The sequence below is a fragment of the Bufo bufo genome, chromosome 2 (assembly GCF_905171765.1).
Source record: "Bufo bufo chromosome 2, aBufBuf1.1, whole genome shotgun sequence".
Classification (NCBI taxonomy): Eukaryota; Metazoa; Chordata; class Amphibia; order Anura; family Bufonidae; genus Bufo; species Bufo bufo.
Genome location: NC_053390.1, coordinates 353,136,520 through 353,159,079, shown reverse-complemented (window position 1 = coordinate 353,159,079; position 22,560 = coordinate 353,136,520). Strand labels below are relative to the sequence as shown.

General features: G+C 43.4%; 1 protein-coding gene across 1 annotated transcript in view; it reads left to right on the top strand.

The window, feature by feature from the left end:
- The window catches only part of LOC120989180 (COBW domain-containing protein 2-like), a 91,060-nt gene that overhangs the window by 18,857 nt on the left and 49,643 nt on the right, over nt 1-22,560 (top strand). The window contains exons 2-5 of the mRNA XM_040417105.1: nt 12,184-12,311; nt 15,926-16,012; nt 16,541-16,637; nt 18,341-18,432. Of these exons, the coding sequence (XP_040273039.1) occupies nt 12,206-12,311; nt 15,926-16,012; nt 16,541-16,637; nt 18,341-18,432 (382 nt within the window). The 5' untranslated portion in view covers nt 12,184-12,205. The remainder of the gene's footprint in view (nt 1-12,183; nt 12,312-15,925; nt 16,013-16,540; nt 16,638-18,340; nt 18,433-22,560) is intronic.

Genomic DNA, 22,560 nt, shown 5'->3' with positions numbered 1-22,560 from the left:
GATCACCGTACAGGGGAGCTGTTCGTGCTTCGGGAGCGCAGTGCTTCTGGGGTAAGCTGACTCAGATGCTTTGGTCACAATTGACCACAGCATCTGAAGGGTTAAATGTCTGCAATCAGTGTTATCAGGCAAATTACAAACAGGTCGCAGGAAAGTTGCACCTGAACATGCCGTAAGTTTTATTTCTGTGTATGCTGGCAGAGTCTTTTGCAACCTACAGCCAAGAAAATGTTATACATTTTTTTTCTTTGTGACAGTCATATTGCGGTTGTAGGCTACAATACAGTGCCAGTGACAGTCATAAGATGTGACGGTGCAGCGTCATCTTGCAGTCTTCTTGTTGCACGACACACGTCGCTATGTAGCCCTGGCCTGAGGGTCCCTATGCACATGCTGGTAGTAGCACACAGAAATAACCATGGCACATAACACCTTTTCTAGAAACCAATTTTCCTGTTGCTTCTATGCTAAAATGTGATTTTGGTTTTTCAGGCATAAAATTGGGACAGAAAAGGCATGCTGCCAGAGGTTGCACTACATTTTTTCCGGAAGACTTAAAATAATCTCCTCTTAGCATTTTTGAGGAGTATTCTTAGCAGAGGAGGAGTCCGAAAGTTGCAGTAATTCAAATATATTAACCACCTCCCGTCCGCCCATAGACTATAAACGTCCGGGAGGTGGTTCTCTATTTCTGAATGGACGTTCCAGAACGTCCGTTCAGAAACTGCAGCTGCACGCCAATCGTGCAGCTGCTGATCGGGTTGCACGCTGTCAGTGACAGCAGGGCAACCCTTAGAGAAGGCAGGGACAGTGCCCACGTGTCCCTGCCTTCTGGATCGCTGCATACACAGCGCTCACCGAGTGCTGTGTATGTGGAGCAGGAAGCGCTATGTGCTTCCTGTTCCGGCCCGGCGGTCATGTGATCGCCCGGACCGGAGAGTGCAGGAGCTGTGTGAGGTCTTTCAGAGACCTCAATCAGCCCTGCACTGATGCTGTACAGCGCTGTATTGCGCTGTACAGCCTCTCTGGGGGGATGGGGGGGGGGGGGGGGGTGTATTTCTCCTGTAACTAGGGCTACTATGTTAGCCCCAGTTACAGGAGAAATCAACAGTGAAAAAGAAAAAGTGAAGTAAATGTCCCCCAGAGGTCTTGTATGACCTTATGGGGGACGAAAAGTGTAAAAAAAAATAAAAAATAAAAAAGGTTTCACATGTAAAAAAATAAAAATAATTCCCCAAGTAAGGAATAAAAAAAAATGTTAAAAATATAAAAAATAAAATAAAATAGACATATTTTGTATTGCCGCGTCCGTGACGGTCGGCTCTATAAATATATCACATAATCGACCCAGTCCGATAAACACCATAAAAAAATAAAATAAATAACTGTCAAAAAAAGCAATTTTTCACCTTACATCACAAAAAGTGCAACATCAAGTGATCAAAAAGGCGTATGTCCCATAAAATGGTACCAATAAAACCGTCACCTCATCCCGCAAAAAATGAGCCCCTACATAAGAAAATCTCTCAAAAAATTAAAAAACTATAGCTCTCAGAACATGGACACATTAAAACATAATTTTTTTTTTCAAAAATGCTATTATTGTGTAAAACTTAAATAAATAAGAAAAAGTATACCTATTGGGTATCGCCACGTGCATAACAATCTGCTCTATAAAAATGACACTTGACTGAACCCCTCAGGTGAACACTGTAAAAAAAAAGAAAAGAAAAAAAAACTGTGCTAAAACAACCAATTTTTTGGTCACCTTGCCCCATAAAGTGTTATAATGAATGATCAAAAAATCATATGTACCCTGGGGTGGTAAGAAAGCTAGACTGCCATATAAACAGATAATACAGCGAACTGATGTGGGAGGTCTCGGAGTTCCGGATCTTTACACGTACCATAAGGCAATAGTATGCTCTAGATGCCTTGATTGGTTAAGACCACACGGGAATAGATTAGACATTGAAGTGGAAAATAATATGTCCCCTTTACCGATTAGATCTTTGCTCTTTCTGGATCGTCATCTAATAAACAAAACAGTAAGCTTTCAAAGCCCCATCACGGGTTACACATTACGCATGTGGAAGGAGTCAGACTGGTTGACACGGCTTTCTCCAAATTATCAAACACTATTGCAAGTGAGAGATGTGTTCTTTAACTCCACGGTCCACTTCCAAGAGACTTTACCAGAAAGAGCGAGGTCTATGTCAACGCCAGCCCTAGACCTATGCCCAGATAATGACGTTCCATCATTAGAGATCCTGAGGGAGAATCCTTTACTGACCAGTTTGTCTACCTTTCATTTGATGCATTTTAGTAATTATATGAAAAAACACCTAATAGGATTGTCCAATACTCCAGAACATTCTCCTTTTTGAACAGCTGGCTTTACAGATTAAAGAACCAAAGGGTAAAATCTCAAAGTTGTACAATCTTTGTTATCTTTAATGGGTTCCGACACACGACCCTATATTGCCCGATGGGAAAAAGACTTAAACATTGCATTCACCCCCAATGAAGTCAGAACTGCATTATCAAATCCACCCAGGGTGTCTAGATGTGCCAAACTACAGGAAAACAGTTATAAGATTTTAACACAATGGTATTACACTCCGTTTCGCCTTGGCAGCATGTTCCCTGACTGTACTACAGAGTGCTGGAGGTGCCGGAGGGAAGTAGGTACCCATGGTCACATTTGGTGGTCTTGTGACAAGATAAAGCCTTTCTGGCATAGTTTATGTAAAACCATCTCTGACCTCACTAAGATCACTATTACGCCATCCCCGAAAATGTGCCTTTTTGGGATTTATAGTGATGTTCAATGCTCAAAACACACCCGTACTCTTTGCAACATTCTATTAGCAGCAGCTAGGCTATTGATTGCAGTGAATTGGAAATCGGTAGATCCACCCACGAAGCCACATTGGTTACAGAAATGTGATCAGTTATACCGCCTTGAACGAATAGCACACTGGGACTCCCGTACTACTTTTATATTTGAAAGTATATGGGGTCCATGGAAAAAGTACAGGAATTTCTCCAACACCTAAGGATAGAGTAAATAGAGTGTGGATATTTCCCCAGGTGAATGGTCTTAAGTAGTGCCGTACCTATGAAAATATTGTATGATCTACCATACCTAGCCTTTGACTACACGCTCCTGCGAATCCCTTTTTCGGGATCCCCCCTCCCCCCCCCCCCCTTTTTCGCCTTGACTTTCCCCAGTACTGTTCATAACGGTTTACGTTATTGTAATGCAATGTTATGTTTTATAGATTTGCACAGTGATCTATTATTGTATTTTATATTTGCACTCGGATACTGTGCTTTATGAATATTCAATTGTAACACTAAGTACCCAAAGATGTGATGACTATGCAATAACACTTTGACTAAGGGTACTTTCACACTAGCGTTTTTCTTTTCCAGCGCTGAGATCCGTCCTAGGGGCTCAAATCCGGAAAAGAACTGATCAGTTTTATCCTAATGCATTCTGAATGGAGAGTAATCCGTTCAGGATGCATCAGGACGTCTTCAGTTCAGTCTTTTTGACTGATCAGGCTTTTCAGAAAAACGTAGCATGTTGTATTTTTACCTCCGGCCAAAAATCCTGAACACTTTGACTGAACGCCTGATCCGGTCTTTTTCCCATTCACTTGCATTAACGCCGGATCTGGCGCTGTGTGTTCAGTCAAAACGGATCCGGCTTTTGCATGTTAAACCCGAAAAATGTGAAAAAAAAAGTTAAAGTCCATAAATGGCGGATCCGTTTTTTCCAATGCATTTTTTCATTGTGATCAAGATCCTGATCAGGATTCAAATGTAATCCGTTTTCACACGTCTTCCCGGATCCGGCGGGCAGTTCCGGTGTCGGAATTGAACGCCGGATTAAAACAACGCTAGTGTGAAAGTAGCCTTAGTGTATTGACTAAGCTGGAAGAAAACAATAAAAATAATTTTACAAAAAAAAAAATCATATGTACCCAAAAATAGTACCAATGAAACTGGCACCTTATCCCCTAGTTTCCTAAATGGGTTCACTTCTTGGGAGTTTCTACTGTAAGGGTGCATCAGGGGGGCTTCAAATGGGACATGGCATCTAAAAACCATGTGGAGTTCCTTTTCTTCTGCGCCCTGCCGTGTGCCCATACAGCAGTTTATGACCACATAAGGGGTGTTTGTGTAAACCGCAGAATCTGGGTAATAAATATTGAGTTTTGTTTGGCTGTTAACCATCGATGTGTTAAAGAAAAAATTGGACTAAAATGGAAAATCTGCCAAAAAAGTGAAATTTAAAAATTTGATCTCCATTTTCCTTTAATTCTTGTGGAACGCCTAAAGGGTTAACAAAGTTAGTAAAATCTGTTTTAAGTAACTTGAGGGGTGTAGTTTCTACAATGGGGTCATTTATGGGGGGGTATCCACTATGTAAGCCCCACAAAGTGACTTCAGACCTGAACTGGTCCTTAAAAAATGGGTTTCGGCAATTTTCTTAAAAATTTGAAGAATTGCTTCTAAATTTCTAAGCCTTCTAACATCCTAAAAAAATAAAATGACATTTCCAAAATGATGCCAACATAAAGTAGACCTATGGGGAATGTTAAGTAATAAATATTTTATGAGGTATCACTTTCTGTTTTTAAAAGCAGAGAAATTGAAATTTAGAAAATTTGGGATTTTTTCATAAATAAAGGTGAAATATATTGACTCAAATTTATGACTATCATGAAGTACAATCTTTGAATGACTTGGATAAATAAAGGCGTTCCAAAGTTATTACCATATAAAGTGAGAGATGTCAGTTTTGCAAAATTAGGCCTGGTCAGGAAGGGGGCAAATGGCCCAGATGGGAAGTGGTTAATACTTAGTCATACATAACTGTAAAAGATTGCTATTTATGTGGAGAAACAATTATTAGTCTACTCCAGGACTGTCTATCATGCATAAATAGAAAATGTACACAATTTTAAATTTATCTGGCTTTTATTCCTTTTAAAAACTCATGTTTTCCCATCATTTTTAAAATATAATACTATGTCAAACATTACATCCTAACTGAACCAGCATGCACTGGCTGAGCAGCTGAGCCCCCTTATACCTGGTGAGCGGAACAGAAGACCAGAGGCTTTGCTGGTGCAGTGTAGTCAGGATGTTATGTTTGCCTTGATAAGTCCACATAATGTTTGGGCTGCACACGCAGTTCTGGGTCTCCAGTATTACATTGGCCCATCAACACTATTATTAACCCCACAATGAGCTGTTCTGCTCTGTAGGTCCAGTGCCCCCATATGAGTTGACAGAGCAGCAAAGTTTTTCCACCTCTTTATAGGGATAGTGATGAGGGAACAATTTAAAGAAGCACTACCGCAGAATTTTTTATTCTCTGACCTGTTAGAAAGGCACATCATGTAAACTGTACTGAAGGTAATTTTCTTACTGGTGACTGTATTTGTAAGTTATAGCCTCCCTTCTGATCCTCAGCTGTGTCATGTGATCAACACTCTGATCTCCAACTGACACAGGACAGGAAGTCAGTTACTTCTCTATTTATTCCTATGAGACTGACATTGAGGCTTCCATAGGAATACATAGAGAAACTGACTTCCTGTCTGCACATAAGATGCTGGGTTATTTGGAAAGTCAGAGTGCTGGTAACATGGCACAAAAACACAGATACCAGCTGAGTGCATAGAAACGTCCTATCCTTGTCCGCAAAATGTAAAAAAATAGGACATGTTCTATTTTTTTTTTTTTTTTGCGGGGCCGCGAAATGGAAGTGTGGATGCATACAGCACTCGGGGTATTAGAGGGACACCCATCAGAAAAGGGTATTTGTTTGGCAGTTTTTCTTTTTAGCATAACTATACCATTGAAAATGAAATACAAAATATTGGTCTTCTGTAGCAGTCAACAGAAATGATAAGACCTGATATATAGATAGGCAATCCATGGTCAGTTTACTGCTGCTGTGAATCTGCAAGGCAATTCTCGTTACAATAGTAGGTGTAGAATTGAGATAACTGTATGACAGCTCTGTTGTTCTCTTAGGTCTAGATAAAGATGTCCACAGAAGAGAATTACACTTTTCAGTGTAATTTGTGATTTTGTAATTGAGGCAAGTACTTGGGGAAGTCTCTCTCGCAGCTGACTAAGGGCTCATGTACAAAGTCGGTGCCCAGATTGCGACCCGCTAACAGTGGGTCCGCAATATATACGGGCCATCGGCTGTCTGTGCACTGCATCACGGATGAGGACCCATTCACTTCAATGGGTCCGCAATCTGGAAGGTTGGGTTCAGAACGGAGGCACGGAAGCACTACCTTCCTGCAATGGACTCGCTTGTGTGAAATAGCCCTAAGGGCTCATGGACCGCAAATTGCAGTCCGCAATGCACGCCATTTGCGGATGCAGATACATTGACTTGAATGGGTCAGCAATCCACAAGATACGGAGCGGAGGTACAGATCGGATGCCCACGAAAGCACTGCAAAGCATTTCCGTGGGTTTTTGGTCTGTGCCTCCACACCGCAAAAAAATAGAGCATGTCCTATTTTTTTTTTTTTTGGCGGTGCAGAGGCACAGACTGAAATTCCTCGGAAGCGCTTATTAGTGCGTTTGTGGGCATCCGATCCGTACCTCCGCTCCGTATCTCCGATACAGAGTGCACGCGGCTGGTGCCCGTTTATTGCGGACATTCATGAGCCCTAAAGTTAGCTACGTTGTTTGCTGTACTCAAGGTCCAAACAGGAAGTTAAAGAGCATGGACGGGAATTAGAATACATAGAAAAACTTTAAAAAATTATATCTAAAAAACCACCCACAAATTTTTTATTTTTTTTTACATAGAATAGTCACAAAAAAAAGTGATAAAACCTTTTCAATGGAAGTGTCCCTTTAAAGAAGTATTAACTTATGTTTTAGACTAATTCATTACCAATAATTACCTAATATAATGTAAATTTCACATATTTACCGTTCAGTAGTTATAAAAGTAGTTTCCTCATAAATTACCATGGCATCGACCTGTAGTTCTGAGCCTTTGTTAGGTCGAGCATGCTCAGTGTGTTGTGAAACAAAGGGCGTGTCAGTGTGCTGGTGATTACTGAGTAGAGGGGGCGTGACCGGACTGTATATCAGGCAGCCAATCACTAAACATCAACACTCACTGCAGGAAAGCTAGGGATTGTGGGGGTTGTAGTCTTTGGGAAGATCAGGCTCCATGATACTCTGTGTTGCAGCCTCACACAGGAGCTAGACAAACGGATTGCAGAGTAAATTGAAGCTCTGGTTATATGTATAGGTATGGGTTCTGGTTGGGTCACAGCTTGCAGCCTTAATGCAGTTTTTCAAAAATTAAAGGGGTTCTCCAGGAATTAAGAAAAGGAAAATACTTAAATGTTACTTTATTATAAATATATTTCCAAACACCACAGAAGCACTCCGTAGTGCTTCCGTGAGGTTCCGATCCGTGCTTCCGCAAGTGAATGGGTCCGCATCTGTGATGCAGGGTGCACATGGCTGGTGTCCCGTGTATTGCAGATCCGGCGTATGTGGGCCGCAATACGGCCACGGCGGGGCAATGGCCGTGTGCATGAGCTCTAATACAAATAAATAAACAATTAAAAATAAAGAACATACCCGTAATTTTCGCCCCATAAGACGCACCCCCCACCTAAAAAAAAAAAGCGTCTTATGGAGCGAATGCTGACATTTTTACATTGCAGGATGCGATGTATGAGCGAGCGGGGAGGGACTGGGAGGAGGAGCTGGGGGCCGGCAATTGCGGCGGGGCGGTGCAGTCACTGTAGTCCGGCCCCGCCGCTCCAGTGCTGCACTATACAAATATAAAATGTCTCATTCAATTAAAAGTGATTAAACATGCCCCCCCACTTTTAATATTACCGTACACCCTAACATCTTCTGTAGAATGCAGGCAGGCAGGCCGGGCGGGCGGCAGCGTAACTCCCTGATGTCACGTGCCTGCGCCGCCTACTTTATGAATGAAGCAGGCGGCGCAGGCAAGTGACGTCAGTGAGTGACGCGCCGGCCGTCCGGCCTGCCTGCATTGTACAGAAGCTGTTAGGATGTACGGTAATATTAGGAGTGAGGGGGCATGTTTAATCACTTTTAATTGAATGAGACATTTTAGATTTGTATGTGGATGACCGTTTTATGGGGAACATCTGTGGATGGCACAGTTAAGGGGGTGGGGGGTCTGTGGATGGCACTGTTATGGGCTGGGGAGTCTGTGGATGGCACATATATAAAGGTGCCACCCACAGATTCCTCCCCCCCCCCCCCCCGTAAGGGTGCCAGCCACAGATCCCCCCCCCCCGTAACGGTGCCAGCCACAGATTCCCCCCCCCCCCCCGTAACGGTGCCAGCCACAGATTCCCCCCCCCCCCCCTGTAACGGTGCCAGCCACAGATTCCCCCCCCCCCCCTGTAACGGTGCCAGCCACAGATCCCCCCCCCCCCCCCTGTAACTGTGCCAGCCACAGACCACCATTAGTTCCAAACCCACCAAAAGCACACCTTTTGGCAAAAAAATTTTTTTTTATTATTTTCCTCCCCAAAAACCTAGGTGCGTCTTATAGGGCAAAAAATACGGTAGGCACCACCACGTTCAAAAATGCCCAAAAATTTAAAATATAAATGTATTTATCCTGTAATGAAAAAATAATAATTTGATTTGCAGTTTTTTCATCGGTTCACCGGATGAAATTGAATAAAAAGTGATCAAAAAGTTATACATACTTCAAAATGGTAGCAATAAAACTACAGATCGCCACACAAGAAATGGGCCCTCACACAGGTCCGTAGATGTAAATCTAAAAAAGTTATGGGGGTCAGAATATGATGATATTTTCCAAAGTTTTTTTTCTCTGTATTAAAGCTCAAGAAAAGCTATACATATGTGATATTGCTTGCTGTAATCGTAGTGACCCAGAGACCAAGGGGAACAGGTCAGTTTTACTGCATAGGAAACGCAGCCTCCCACTACATCGTATGCAACATCAAATGGTGCCATTAAAAAGTACAACTTGTCCCGCAAAAAAGAAGCCCTCATACGGCTATGTGAACAGAAAAATAAAAAAAAGTCTTGGCTCCAGAAAGGCAGGGAGTGAAAAACAAAAACTGAAAATCTCTACGTTGTAAGGCTCCATTCACACATCCGCAATTCCATTCCGCATTTTGCGGAACGGAATTGCGGACCCATACATTTCTATGGGGCCGCACGACGTGCCGCCCCGATCCGGAATTCCGGACCCGCACTTCCGGGTCCGCAATTCCGATCCTGAAAAAAATAGAACATGTCCTATTCTTGTCCGCAATAGGCATATTCTCTTAGTGCCGGCAATGTGCGGTCCGCAAAATGCGGAACGCACATTGCCGCTGTCCGTGTTTTGTGGATCCGCAAAGCACACACGGATGTGTGAATGGGCCCTTAAGGGGTTAAGGGAGGATTTTTAATTGTAATAAAAGTATTTAATATTACAGTATGGATAGGTGTGTTCCCCGTCCATGTCACCTTGTCCTTTACTGAGTATTACTTTACTGAGAGAGTAGTGGATGCATGGAATAGCCTTCCTGCAGAAGTGGTAGCTGCAAATACAGTGAAGGGGTTTAAGCATGCATGGGATAGGCATAAGGCCATCCTTCATATAAGATAGGGCCGGGGGCTATCCATAGTATTCAGTATATTGGGCAGACTAGATGGGCCAAATGGTTCTTATCTGCCGACACATTCTAGGTTTCTATGTCCTCCATAGAGATGACAGTCTCCTTCTCATTAGTGCTAGCCATAGTTCCACAAAAAAGGGATTTTTTAGTTACACAAATAAATAACACCAGCATACAGCCTTACTACGTTATAGAAGTCAGATGAAGTTTTTCGGGCATTTTGACTCCTTCAGCATAATTGGGATCTGACCTGCACCCTGTGCTTATAACCCAACGCGAGACTCGCATGAAATGTCGATAACATCAGGTCTTGGCCTCTCCATTCAGACCCCATTTTTCAATACATTGACTCCCTTGTAAAAACCCATTTAATAAGACTTCTACATTTTCTTTTAGCGATTGGTCTCTGTGTATATACCAAACAGGATGTATGTGATCAGAGATGTTTTCATGGAATTTCACAAGGGCGCTGCGATCCAGCCGCACAATGCAGATTGTGTAATCGGAAACAAGAAGAAACAAAGCTTTATGTTAATGGTTACTACAATGCCAACCATGGACGTATCAAGGACAGCCTCCTCTTTATGACAAATCATTCATTCAGTAGCATTTCCTAAGTCAGCGTCCACCCTGTAATTGTTTCAGTTTTTACAACATATCCGATAAATCCAAGAGGCCTACTTCTTCTACAGGATGACATTCTGTGTAAAGAGGTTTTAAAAAAAATTATTATTAATAAAATCAATATATAAATTGAATTGTACTAAAAATATTTAGTCTTTGTTGAGATAACTTGCATTGGTGGCATATTTTGAAGTTCGTGTGCGGGTTTGTGTTGTTGTCTTTACTGAATTGCGTTATGGATTCCGTTACCACGGACCATAACACAATTCCATCATGGAAAGCATAACGGAATGCCTTTGGGGTCCATTCACAAGTCCGTATGTGTTTTGTATGTTCTATTATTTTTGCAGAATGCAAGTGCGGATGTGGACAGCATATTCCGGCCCCATTGAAAATGAATAGGTCCGCACCTGTTCAGCAAAATTGCGGAACGGATGCGGACCTATTTTGCGGAGGTGTGAATGGAGCCTTAGAGGCATATTATAATTCATTCCGTCTTAATAGAAGTCTATGGCCTGCTTAACGGATCCGTCCGGTTTACGTTCTGCTGGAGTCCCCTTATGGTCCGTTGTAACGGAATCCATAACGCAGTTCAGTAAATACCACAACACGAACCCGCAGTGGTTGTGATAACGCCCCCTAGTTTTTCTTCACTGTATATAGCTGTGTCCACCTACTGAATCAAACTGTGGCAGACATGCCTGCGCTGTTTGTCTTGGTCTGCTTACTCAGGCTCAAGCTGCACATTAAGGCTACTTTCACACTGGCGTTTTGAATTCCGTTTGTGAGATCCGTTTCAGGGCTCTCACAAACGGTTCAAAACGGATCAGTTCAGCCCAAATGCATTCTGAATTGATAAGGATCCGTTCAGAATGCATCAGTTTGCCTCCGTTCAGCCTCCATTCCGCTCTGGAGGCGGACACCAAAACTCTGCTTGCAGCGTTTTAGTGTCCGCCTGGCGATGCGGATCCGATTTCACTGGCACAATATGGTGCAGTTAAAAACGGATCCGTCCCCCATTGACTTTCAATGTAAGTCAGGACGGATCCGTTTTGACTTTGTTCTTCATAATGCAAACGGATCCGTTCTGAACGGATACAAGCGTTTGCATTCTAGGTGCGGATCCGTCTGTGCAGATACCAGACGGACCCGCACCTAACACAGGTGTGAAAGTAGCCTAATCCAGTCTGATGATGCTTCTTCTCTGCTTGTCAGAGGATTATAGTATAACTATGCATGCTCATCCCCTCTCTGACAAGTAGAGAGGAAGCGTCACCGTACTTAATGAATTTGCATTCCTGAGTTAGCAGACCGACATGACTGGTGCATATCGGTCCACTACAGCGTGATTGACTTGGTAGACACAGCTATTGGTGGGGGCATTACCACTGTCACCAGTGTAAATTATGTCAACTAAGACAACATATTTTTAATACACTTCAATTGGTATATTAATATGTGCCTTTATTCATAATAGCATTTTTCATGGGATAACCACCCTAAAACTACTGGAAGAAGCAGCTAGGTTTCAAGAGGTTCTGTATCAGTGGCGGTCTCAAGGACTACCTACCAGCATATGCCAGCCATGGTCTGCTTGCTCTATGTAGACATATTGGTTTAAATAGGAAAACTGGCTTAGTTGCCCATAGCAACCTATCAGATTCCGTCTTTCACTTTTCAGAGCTCCTTTGGAAAATGAAAGGTGGAATCTGATTGGTTGCTATGGACTACTAAGCTAGTTTTCCTTTACACCAGTTTTGATTCATCCCCCCACACACACACTTTGTATTGTTGTGGGGTTGTTATCACAGATTTAAATTTACCCCCAAGTAATATAAAGGCTATTGTCTTTATCTTTATTTTTTAGAGTTTAAAGCTCTATTATCTTCATGGAGGAAGATGAAGACTGCCCAGAACTTGTTCCCATCATACAACTGGTACAGGATGAACAAACCCAGTGCAGGATTCCAGTCACTATCATTACAGGTTACTTAGGTAAGTAATACTAATAACCTTTCTTAGGATATATTCACACACAGCAGACACTTCCACGCCCTCATAGCTACCTAGCCGTCCGTCTTTCCACTCTCCCATGTAGAAGTGTTTTCACTGTGCGATATATGAGGGATTTTTTGCATGCAAAGCTGGAGATGACGAGAAGTTATGCAACTGTACAGTTTGCTATTCTCAGGAACTATGGGAAGAGTTATCAAACCTAGTATAAAGTGTTTCCCACTAGTGTTTCTATTTTCCGCTATTGAGTTCCGTCATAGGGTCTCCATACCGGAGAAAAACGCTTCAGTTTTGTCCCCATTCATTGTCAATGGGGACAAGACTGAACTGAACTGAACGGAATGCTCCAAAATGCATTCCAATCCGTTTGGTTGCGTTCTCATACCGGATGCTGCAGTTTTCTTTCCGTCATGGGATGCATAGCAGAACGGATCCGTCATGACCCACAATGCAAGTCAATGGGGACAGATCCGTTTAACTCTGACACAATAGAAAACGGATCCGTCCCCCATTGACTTTCAGTGGAGTTCATGATGGCTCCATCTTAGCAATGTTAAAGATAATAATATAACCGGATCCGTTCATAACGGTTGTATTATCAGTAACGGAAGCGTTTTTACTGAGCCCTGACGGATCCAGCAAAAACACTAGTGTGAAAGTAGCCTTAGTTGTCCATAGCAACTAATCAGATTCCTCCTTTCATTTTCCGGAGGAGCTCTGTGTGCTTCGTATGCCGTGAGGAGGCCGGAGCACCATGGCCTTTTCAAATAGCTGATTAGTGGTGGTGCTGGGAGCCGGAATCCCACCCATCGGGTGTTAATGACCTATCTTGAGGATAGAATATCAATATTTTACCCCCTGAAAACCCCTGTGAGTGGAACCTCTTGTACTCCAGGCTGATGCATTTTACCTATTGCTTGGCTCTGTTCACACAGCACTATTCTGTCCTTTTCAACAAATGCTGAAACATGGAAGACCCATGAAAGCCTGCATTTCCATTATGAGTGTTGTACTATAGCTCTGGTAATAAAAGAAATCCTGATTCTACTGAGAACACAATATATGTGGGTCATCAGTTTCTCACTATCGGCAAGAATATTTACATTCACTGACTGCAAACGCAGATTTTGAGGCTAGTAAGGGATTGAAAGTATTTTAAAAAGTTCCAGAACTTAGAAAGGGCTTTTTCACTAAGGGCTCAAGCACAGAAACGTGTTTTTCTTCTGTGTCCGATCCATTTTTTTTTTACAGGTCCGTATGCGGAACCATTAATTTCAATGGGGCTTGAAAAAAAAAAAACGAAAATGACTCCTTGTGCATTCCGTGTCCACATGTTCTTTCTGCAAAAAAAAAATAGAACATGTCCTGTTCTTCGTTTTGCGGACAAGGATAGGCATTGTTACAATCGATCTGAAAAACAAACAAAAAACAAATGCAACATGGATGTCACACGGACCTCATCCGTTAATTTTGCGGACAGCAAAATACATACAGTCCTATGCATGAGCCCTAACAGTGTCTGATTACTGGAGGTATGACCGCTGGGACGCCCATTGAGTACGAAAATGGAGGATCTGGAATGCCCCCGAAAATGGGAGTGGTGGGGTGCATGTGTGACCACTTCTAGGGCACTGCCAAGTAATGCTAGTAAATCAGATTTGATAGCTTCTCTTTATCTTCGGTTTTGCGGTGACCATGATGTTGTCACATGAAATCTTCAGGCTGATCGTGAGAGGTCCACGTGTTATGGTGTTTTCCTCCTGGGCTTCCCTGTTTGCTTATAAAACACATCTTATCAGATCAGTGAGTTTGCAAAACAAGGAAGGAAGCGTGTCGAGTTTATTTTTCTTCATCAGATCTCCGTCCATTGGTGGAGGCCCATAGCAAATACAATGTGGAGCATTCAAGTTTGTTTTTGTTTTTTCCCCTAGCTTATATAGTACCTATAGCGTGCCTGTATTTGACAGACTGGCTCATGATTGCTATGGCTTTATGTAGAAACTAGTCACAGCTTGCTTCTTTGTGTTTTTTTTTCATGGTAATGTGATGCAGCAGCGCATTCTTGTGGTGACTCATGGTATAGCATGCATTACATCTGCCACCATGCTGATGGTTAAAGGGACACTGTCACCTGGATTTTACTTACTGAGCTAATAACATCACCACATTAGTCTCCATGATTTACATTAAAATATACTAGTATTACTGCCCTGTGTCTTTTATTTGGTCTATAAAATCGGCTTTATTAATATGTAAAGTACCTCAATAAGGAGCCCAAGGGGACGTCCCTCCGGCAGTTGGCGACCAGCCGCTCTCATTACTTCGGAGCCCAGCACCGCCCTCCTGGCATCGGCCTCACAGAACTCATTGTGCATGCGCCAGCTGCACAAATGGGCCCTGCACAAACATTACGTCGGCGCTGAGCAGTGAATAAATTAGAAGTGGGTCGGTGCTGGGCTCAAAAGTAATGGGAACGGCTGGTCTCCAACTGCCAGAGGGACGTCCCCTTGGGCTCCTTATTGAGGTACTTTACATATTAATAAAACAGATTTTATAGACCAAATAAAAGGTGACAGTGTCCCTTTAAGAGTATCCCTAAAATTATGTGCAAAGGAGTTTTCCCATTAATATCCACAGGATAGATGATAAATGGTGGAATGCTACCCCAATAACAGGAGGAGAAGGGTCCCCCCGAGTGAATGCAGTAGTAGCTTGCATGTGTGACCCATACTACATTCACTTTGGAACTACTGAGTACAGCGCTCGGCTATCTACAGCAGTCCCATAGAAGTGAATGGAGCGATAATCAAGCATGTGCACTACTACTCTCTTTACGCAGGGGCACATGGGGACCCCGTTTTCATGATCGGTAGGAGTCCCGGTGGTCAGACCTACAGCCATCATAAATTTATCACCTATGCTGCAGCTAGGGTATGCATGTTATAAATGAGAAAACCCCTTTGAGTGAGATATGTATAACGCCTTACATCGTGCTTTGTAAGGTCATGTTCCCACACAGCGTAAATGGGGAGTATTTGTGAGCAGCATTGTACAGTAACAGCAAAGTGGATGAGATTTTAAACAAATGTAATCTGCACATAACTTGACATGCTGTGTGGATTTCAGATTTGCAGCACGTCGATTATGGAGTGAATGTCTGCTGCGGATTTTCTCCACCACATAGGAACATACCCTAAAGCAGTGATGGCGAACCTTTTACAGACCGAGTGCCCAAACTACCACCCAAAACCCACTTATTTATCGTAAAGTGTCAACACGGCAATTTACCCCGAATACCAGTATAGTATATCTCCCATGTACTTTATCATTTACCTATAATAGCCTGCCTACATTCAGTGCGCTGCCTGTGCTGTTCATAGTGCGCCCTATGCTGATGAATGGCAGGAAAAGTCTAAGGCATATTGGTACACCATAGACTTTTTCCAGGGTGCGGGTGCCCACAGAGAGGGCTCTGAGTACCGCCTCTGGCACCCGTGCCATAGGTTCGCCACCACTGCCCTAGGGTATTCTTGGTATGTCAGTGTATATTATTTTTGTCCTTAGTATTCTTATTCATTTCACTTTTTATGGTTTAGGTGCCGGGAAGACTACGCTTTTGAACTACATTTTGACAGAACAGCACAACAAAAGAATTGCAGTCATTGTTAATGAGTTTGGTGAAGGTAAGATATCATGACTGCATAAATGATAGCCACAGCATGATAACTTCTAATATAATGGAGTACTAACCCATCTAATAAAGTGGTGGCATATCATAATAATAATTATCTTGATATAGCACCAACATATTCCACTGCAGTGTACATTCAGAGGACAGAATCCGACATTACAGAGTAAGGCTACATGCACACGACTGTACCTGTTTCGCGGTCCGCAAGATACGAATGCGGTCTGTGTGGCGTCCGCATTTTATTCGAGGGCCTATTGTTTTCAAGGGGTCTGTGGTCTGCGTTTTTGCTTTCCGCATCTGTACATCCCATACTATGATAAGTTTGGGACTCTGCAGTAGGGCTCCTGAGATCCAATCAGGTAGATCCCTTCTTGATATTGTACCCAATGTATTCACTTTGCTGGCGTACCACAGATAGGAGAGATAGGAATGTGAAACCTCCACAGCAGTAGGAAAGTAGAAGGGACTTTGATCATACGGTGTGGATCTCACGTGTTACATTTCATTGTTTGCTGTACAGGCAGTGTCGTGGAAAAGTCTTTGGCTATCAGCCAGGCTGGAGAACTTTACGAGGAGTGGTTGGAGTTAAGAAATGGTTGCCTATGCTGCTCTGTAAAGTAAGTGGCATTTAGGAAAAGTCAATATATACACTATATGGACAAAAGCATAGGGTCATCTATACGTTACACCTACAGGAGCCTTCTGGACATCACATTATAAATCCATAGGCATTAATATGGAGTTGACCCTCTCCCCTCTTGTAGATAAAACAGCTTCCACTGTTCTGGGAAGGACTTTTACAAGATTTTCTTTGAGGTCAGACACTGATGTTGGTCAAGAGGGCATGATGGAGAAGTGTGATTCATCACCCCACAGAACATGTTTCCACTGCTCCAGAGTCCAGTGGTGGCATGCTTTATCCAACTCCATCTGACGCCTGGCATTGTGCTTGGTGATGTAAGGCTTGTATCCATCCAGCCATGAAGTTTCTGGTGCATAGTTATTGTACTGATAATAATGCCAGCAGTTATTGAGTCAGCAGAACATGGTGACCTTTATGCACTATGCTCCTCCGCACTTGATGACCCCACAATATAGCTTTACACAGTCTTCCACTTCATGGCTGAGGTACTGTGGTTGTACTGAGAGAAGAAATTTAATGTAGAGACTTGTTACAATGGTGACATGCTGGAATTCGATGAACTCTTTAGAATAACCCATTCTTTCCCAAATGTCCGTAAAGGCTGACTGCATGGCTAGGGGCTGGATATTATACAACTGTGGCAAAGGGACTGAATGAATTTAATGTTTAAGAGGTGTGTCAGAATACTATTCTCCATATAGTGTATCTATAACTGCCTATGGTGAATGCTGTGAGACAGAGATCCCTTACTGTATTCTATCTTGGGAGCCATGATCAGGTATTATAATTGGTATAGTATATGAAATGCAGTATATTGTTCTTTATTATCCTGTCGTATGTGTCGATTCGCATAATACTTCGTTAGAATACTGTACCGAGCGAGCGCTCCGTACAGTATTAGAATGTATCGGCTCCTATAAGTGGTACCTTGGAACCAAACCCGTACAGTATTTAAGCAAAGTATTATGCGAATCGACTTCGGATGTTTCATCCCTAATGATAACCTTACTAGATGATGTTTATTGCATAGACCTGTACGCCCTCTAGTGGACACAGCTATGCAAATGAAATATTTTGAGAACAAGTAAGTCACTGATGAACCTGTTTCATTCTGCACCTACCTCTTCTGTTACAGTATTACATTTCTGATTAAGGGTACATTCACACGACCGTATAATTTTTTTTTTATCTGCATCTGTTCCGCCTTTTTGACAATAGATGCGGATCCATTCATTTCTATGGGTGAATAAAATGTGCGGACAACGTTCAGTGTGTTGTCCGCATCCGTGTTTCCGCATTTCTAGTCCGCAAAAATATGAAGCTTCTCCTACTATTGTCCGCACACAGATCGGTCCGCAGCCCCATTCAAGTCAATGGATCCGCAAATTGCGGATGACATACGGAATGGTTTTCGTATGTCATCCGTTTTTTGCGGATCCATTTCCATATTTTTGAAGGCCTTAATAATTCTTTTTTTTTTTTCCTTCCATTTTTTGCGGACCGTAAAAAACTGAAGACACACGGAACACAAACGGAAGTCATTTGTCCGCAAAATGCAGACACACGTTTCCGTTATTTGCGAACCGCAAAACGGAAAGGATTACACACGGTCGTGTGAATGTACCCTAAGGTTCATTGTTTTACTATGGGCTGACAGTCTACAAACTTTTATTTAAGGGACAATGGACTAAAAGCAATAGAAAATCTAATGCAGAAGAAAGGAAAGTTTGACTACATACTGCTGGAAACCTCGGGTTTAGCAGATCCAGGTAACCAAATGAATCTGTCATTTTCTATACTTGTAAAGGCATATACAGAATAGCTGCAGTATATGGCCATGTTTCCAGACGGTAAAATACTTCTGCCCAGTACAGGATTTCTCTACAAGCAGGTTCCCTATTTATCCCGTGCTATTTTTCTTTCTTACCCTTCCGCCCCATAGACTTTTAGGGGTTTTCCAGCCTTTGGCAATGAAGCTATGTATATTGCTATGATTTGCAATCATTTCTCACTGGTAAGGGTCTGCCCTGTTTGGGTCCCCACAACACCTAGAACAAAGGGGCTGCAATGCTAGGGCACAGTGCCCCTTTTGGATTTTTTCCTATATGGCATCATTCACAAACATGCAAAATTCCTGTCATGGATTTTGCCATCTGGTAACAAAGATGTTGTCTGTGTTTAGAGAACCCCTTTAATTGAATTGTAAACTTGGCCTTTTAGAGTCTTTAAGAGTTTTAGACATCTGTACCTGATGCATGACAGACACTCTAAACTGGACCTGTTAAAATATAGATGAAGATAAGAGGGTATGGTAAAATGTAATAATCCTGCCCCTTATTTTATACAAATGTAACTATCCTGTAGGCACATTGTCACCCCTCACTTTATCTTTAAAGGGGTTGTCCGAATTAATTTAATAAAATGGTGAAAGGCAGGAAGGTGCTAAAATAACAATGTACTCAATTACCATACATTAACAAATTTTACGCAGTTATACTCACCGGTTCAAACCCCCTCCACTCTAGTGCTGACTCCCTGGTCCTCCCGGACGGGCTTTGTTTACATGGCTGCAGCAATGACATGTCTTATACCACATTTGACCACTTCATCCAGGCACTAGCCTCAGCGCTCTTTTTTGATGTATACCACTGAGGGCAGTGATTGGCTGCAGCTGTCACATGTATACGCATGTCATTGCTGCAGTGGTGTGGAGGATTCAATTAGCCCCACTGGAGAAGTGGGGGGTTACTGAACCAGCGACTAAAACTTCTTTTGTTATTCCCCAATCTATTAGGTTGGTTTTACACGGGCGTTGCGGGAAAAGATGCGGGTGCGTTGCGGGAACCTGCGCAATTTTTTTTTTTGGGTTAGGTGTTTTGTATTATTTTCCCTTATAACATGTTTATAAGGGAAAATAATAGCATTCTTAATACAGAATATATAGTACAATAGGGCTGGAGGGGTTAAAAAAAATAATAATAATAATTTAACTCTCCTTAATCCACTTGTTAGCGCAGCCCGGCTTCTCTTCTTTCTTCAGGACCTGGGTAAAGGACCTTTGATGACATCACTGCGCTCATCACATGGACCATCACATGATCCATTACCATGGTGATGGATCATGTGACAGACCATGTGATGAGCGCAGTGACGTCACCACAGGTCCTTTTTCTGTGCACAGCAAAGATGAAGACAGAAGAGAAGCCGGGCTGCGCGAGCAAGTGGATTAAGGTGAGTTAAATTATATATATATATATATATATATATATATATTTTTTTTTAACCCCTCCAGCCCTATTGTACTATATATTCTGTATTAGGAATGCTATTATTTTTCCCTTTATAACCATGTTATAAGGGAAAATAATAATGATCGGGTCCCCATCCCGATCGTCTCCTAGCAACCGTGCGTGAAAATCGCACCGCATCCGAACTTGCTTGCGGATGCTTGCGATTTTCACACAGCCCCATTCACTTCTATGGGGCTTGCGTGCGTGAAAAACGCACAATATAGAACATGCTGCGATTTTCACGCAACGCACAAGTGATGCGTGAAAATCACCGCTCATGTACACAGCCACATAGAAATTAATGGGTCCGGATTCAGTGCGAAAATCTCGCCCGTGTGAAAGGGGCCTTAGGGAAAAAAAAACTTTAAAGGGAACCTGTCACGTTGAACATGGTGTCTGAGCTGCAGGCACTATGTTATAGAGCAGGAGGAGCTGAGCAGATATGATATATAGATTTGTGGAAAAAGATTCAATAAAACTTGTATTTTATACTTTAACCTCTTAAAGAGGACCTTTCACCATAATAAAACCTCTAAACTAACTATACAGACGTGTAGAGCGGCGCCCCAGGGATCCCCCTGCACTTACTGTGGCGCCGCTCAGTTCTCCGGTTATAGCCTCCGGTATCTTCATAGTTAGGCTCCACCCAGGGGAACCTGCCGGCGTCTCATTCTTCCATGCTGTAGCGCTGGCCAATCGCAGCGCTCAGCTCATAGCCTGAGCTCCCTGGGTGGAGCCTAACTATGAAGATACCGGAGGCTATAACCGGAGAACGGAGCGGCGCCCAGGTATAACAGTAAGTGCAGGGGGATCCCTGGGCGCCGCTCTCCATGTCTGTATAGTTATTTTAGATGTTTTATTATGGTGAAAGGTCCTCTTTAAGGACACAGGGCGTACAGGTACGCCCTGATGTCCTGGTACTTCCTGTGTAGTTCCGATCACCGCTGCACGGCGGGCGGTGATTGGAACTGGGTGCCTGCTCAAATCATTGAGCAGGCACCCTGGGTCAATGCGCGGGGGGGGGGGGGGGGGGGCTCCTGTGACCGTGTTGGCGATCGCAGCAAACCGCAGGTCAATTCAGACCTGCGGTTTGCTGCGTTTCCAGGTTATTCGGGTCTCTGGGGACCTGGAACAGTATAGTGATCGGTGGTGTAATAATACACCACCATTCACCATCCTGCGATCCTGAGAGGTGATGGCGACATCACCTCTCAGGATCGGCTCTGATTGGCAGCAGGGGCACGGGCAGTTCAAATTATTGCAGTGCTCCTCTCCTCCTCCTTTCTGTGTCCGGGAGCCGAGGAGAGAGGAGCGCTGCACGGATCTCCAGAGCCAGCACCCCCTTTACCTTACCAAAAGGTATTTAGGGAAAGGTTAGGGACAGGTTAGGTTAGGCAGGGATATTCAGGAAAAGTTTAGTTGAAAAAAAAAAAAAGGTTTTGGTTGCAACACCCTAAATCGGGTGTCTGGGGTGACCCTAGACCCCCCCAGGGGTGCTGCTGCAGCTTTTTTCCAATAACAAAGCAAGGGTTAACTGCCAAACAAAACGCTATATTTATTGCCCTAATTCTGTAGTTTGCAGAAACGCCCCATATGTGGCCGTAAACTACTGTTCGGGCACACGGTAGGGCGTAGAAGGAAAGGTGCGCTGTGTGGTTTTTGGAAGGCAGATTTTGCTGGACTGGTTTATTTACACCATGTCCCATTTGAAGCCCCCCTGATGCACCCCTAGAGTAGAAACTCCATAAAAGTGACCCCATCTAAGAAACTACACCCATCAAGGTATTCAAAACTGATTTTACAAACTTTGTTAACCCTTTTAGGTGTTGCACAAGAGTTATTGGCAAATGAAGATGAAATTTGAGAATGATGCACCCATAGAGTAGAAACTCCATAAAAGTGACCCCATTTTGGAAACTACGGGATAAGGTGGCAGTTTTGTTGGGACTATTTTTAGAGTACATATGATTTTTGGTTGCTCTATATTGGGGATCGACCGATTATCGGTTTTACCGATATTATCGGCCGATATTCAGTATTTTGACCGTTATCGGTATCGGTATCGGCATCTATTTTGCAGATATTCCGTTAACGTATTGGGACACAGATTGCGCTGCTGACAGCGCTCTCCGTGTTCCCTCAGCAGCACAGGGGAGAAGGAAGCAGTGTCTCCCTCCCCCCTGTGATGCTGCTGCCGGTGCAGCCAGTGAGAGGAAGGAGGACAAGAGGAGGGGAGGGGCTGTGGTCGCTGCGCCACCAATGAAGAGAAATCTCTCATTAATTCATATACAGGAGGCGGGAGCTGGCTGCAGAATCACATAGCCGGCTCCCGACCTCTATGAGCAATAGCTGCGATCTGCGGTAGTTAACCCCTCAGGTGCCGCGGATCGGAGCTACCGCTCATAGAGGTCGGGAGCCGGCTATGTGATTCTGCAGCCAGCTCCCGCCTCCTGTATATGAATTAATGAGAGATTTTGCTTCATTGGTGGCGCAGTGCGCCCCCCAGTATTAATCATTGGTGGCGCAGTGCGCCCCCCACCCCCATCCCAGTATTAAAAACATTGGCGCAGTGCGCCCCCCCACCCAAGCCCCCCCCAGTATTAATCA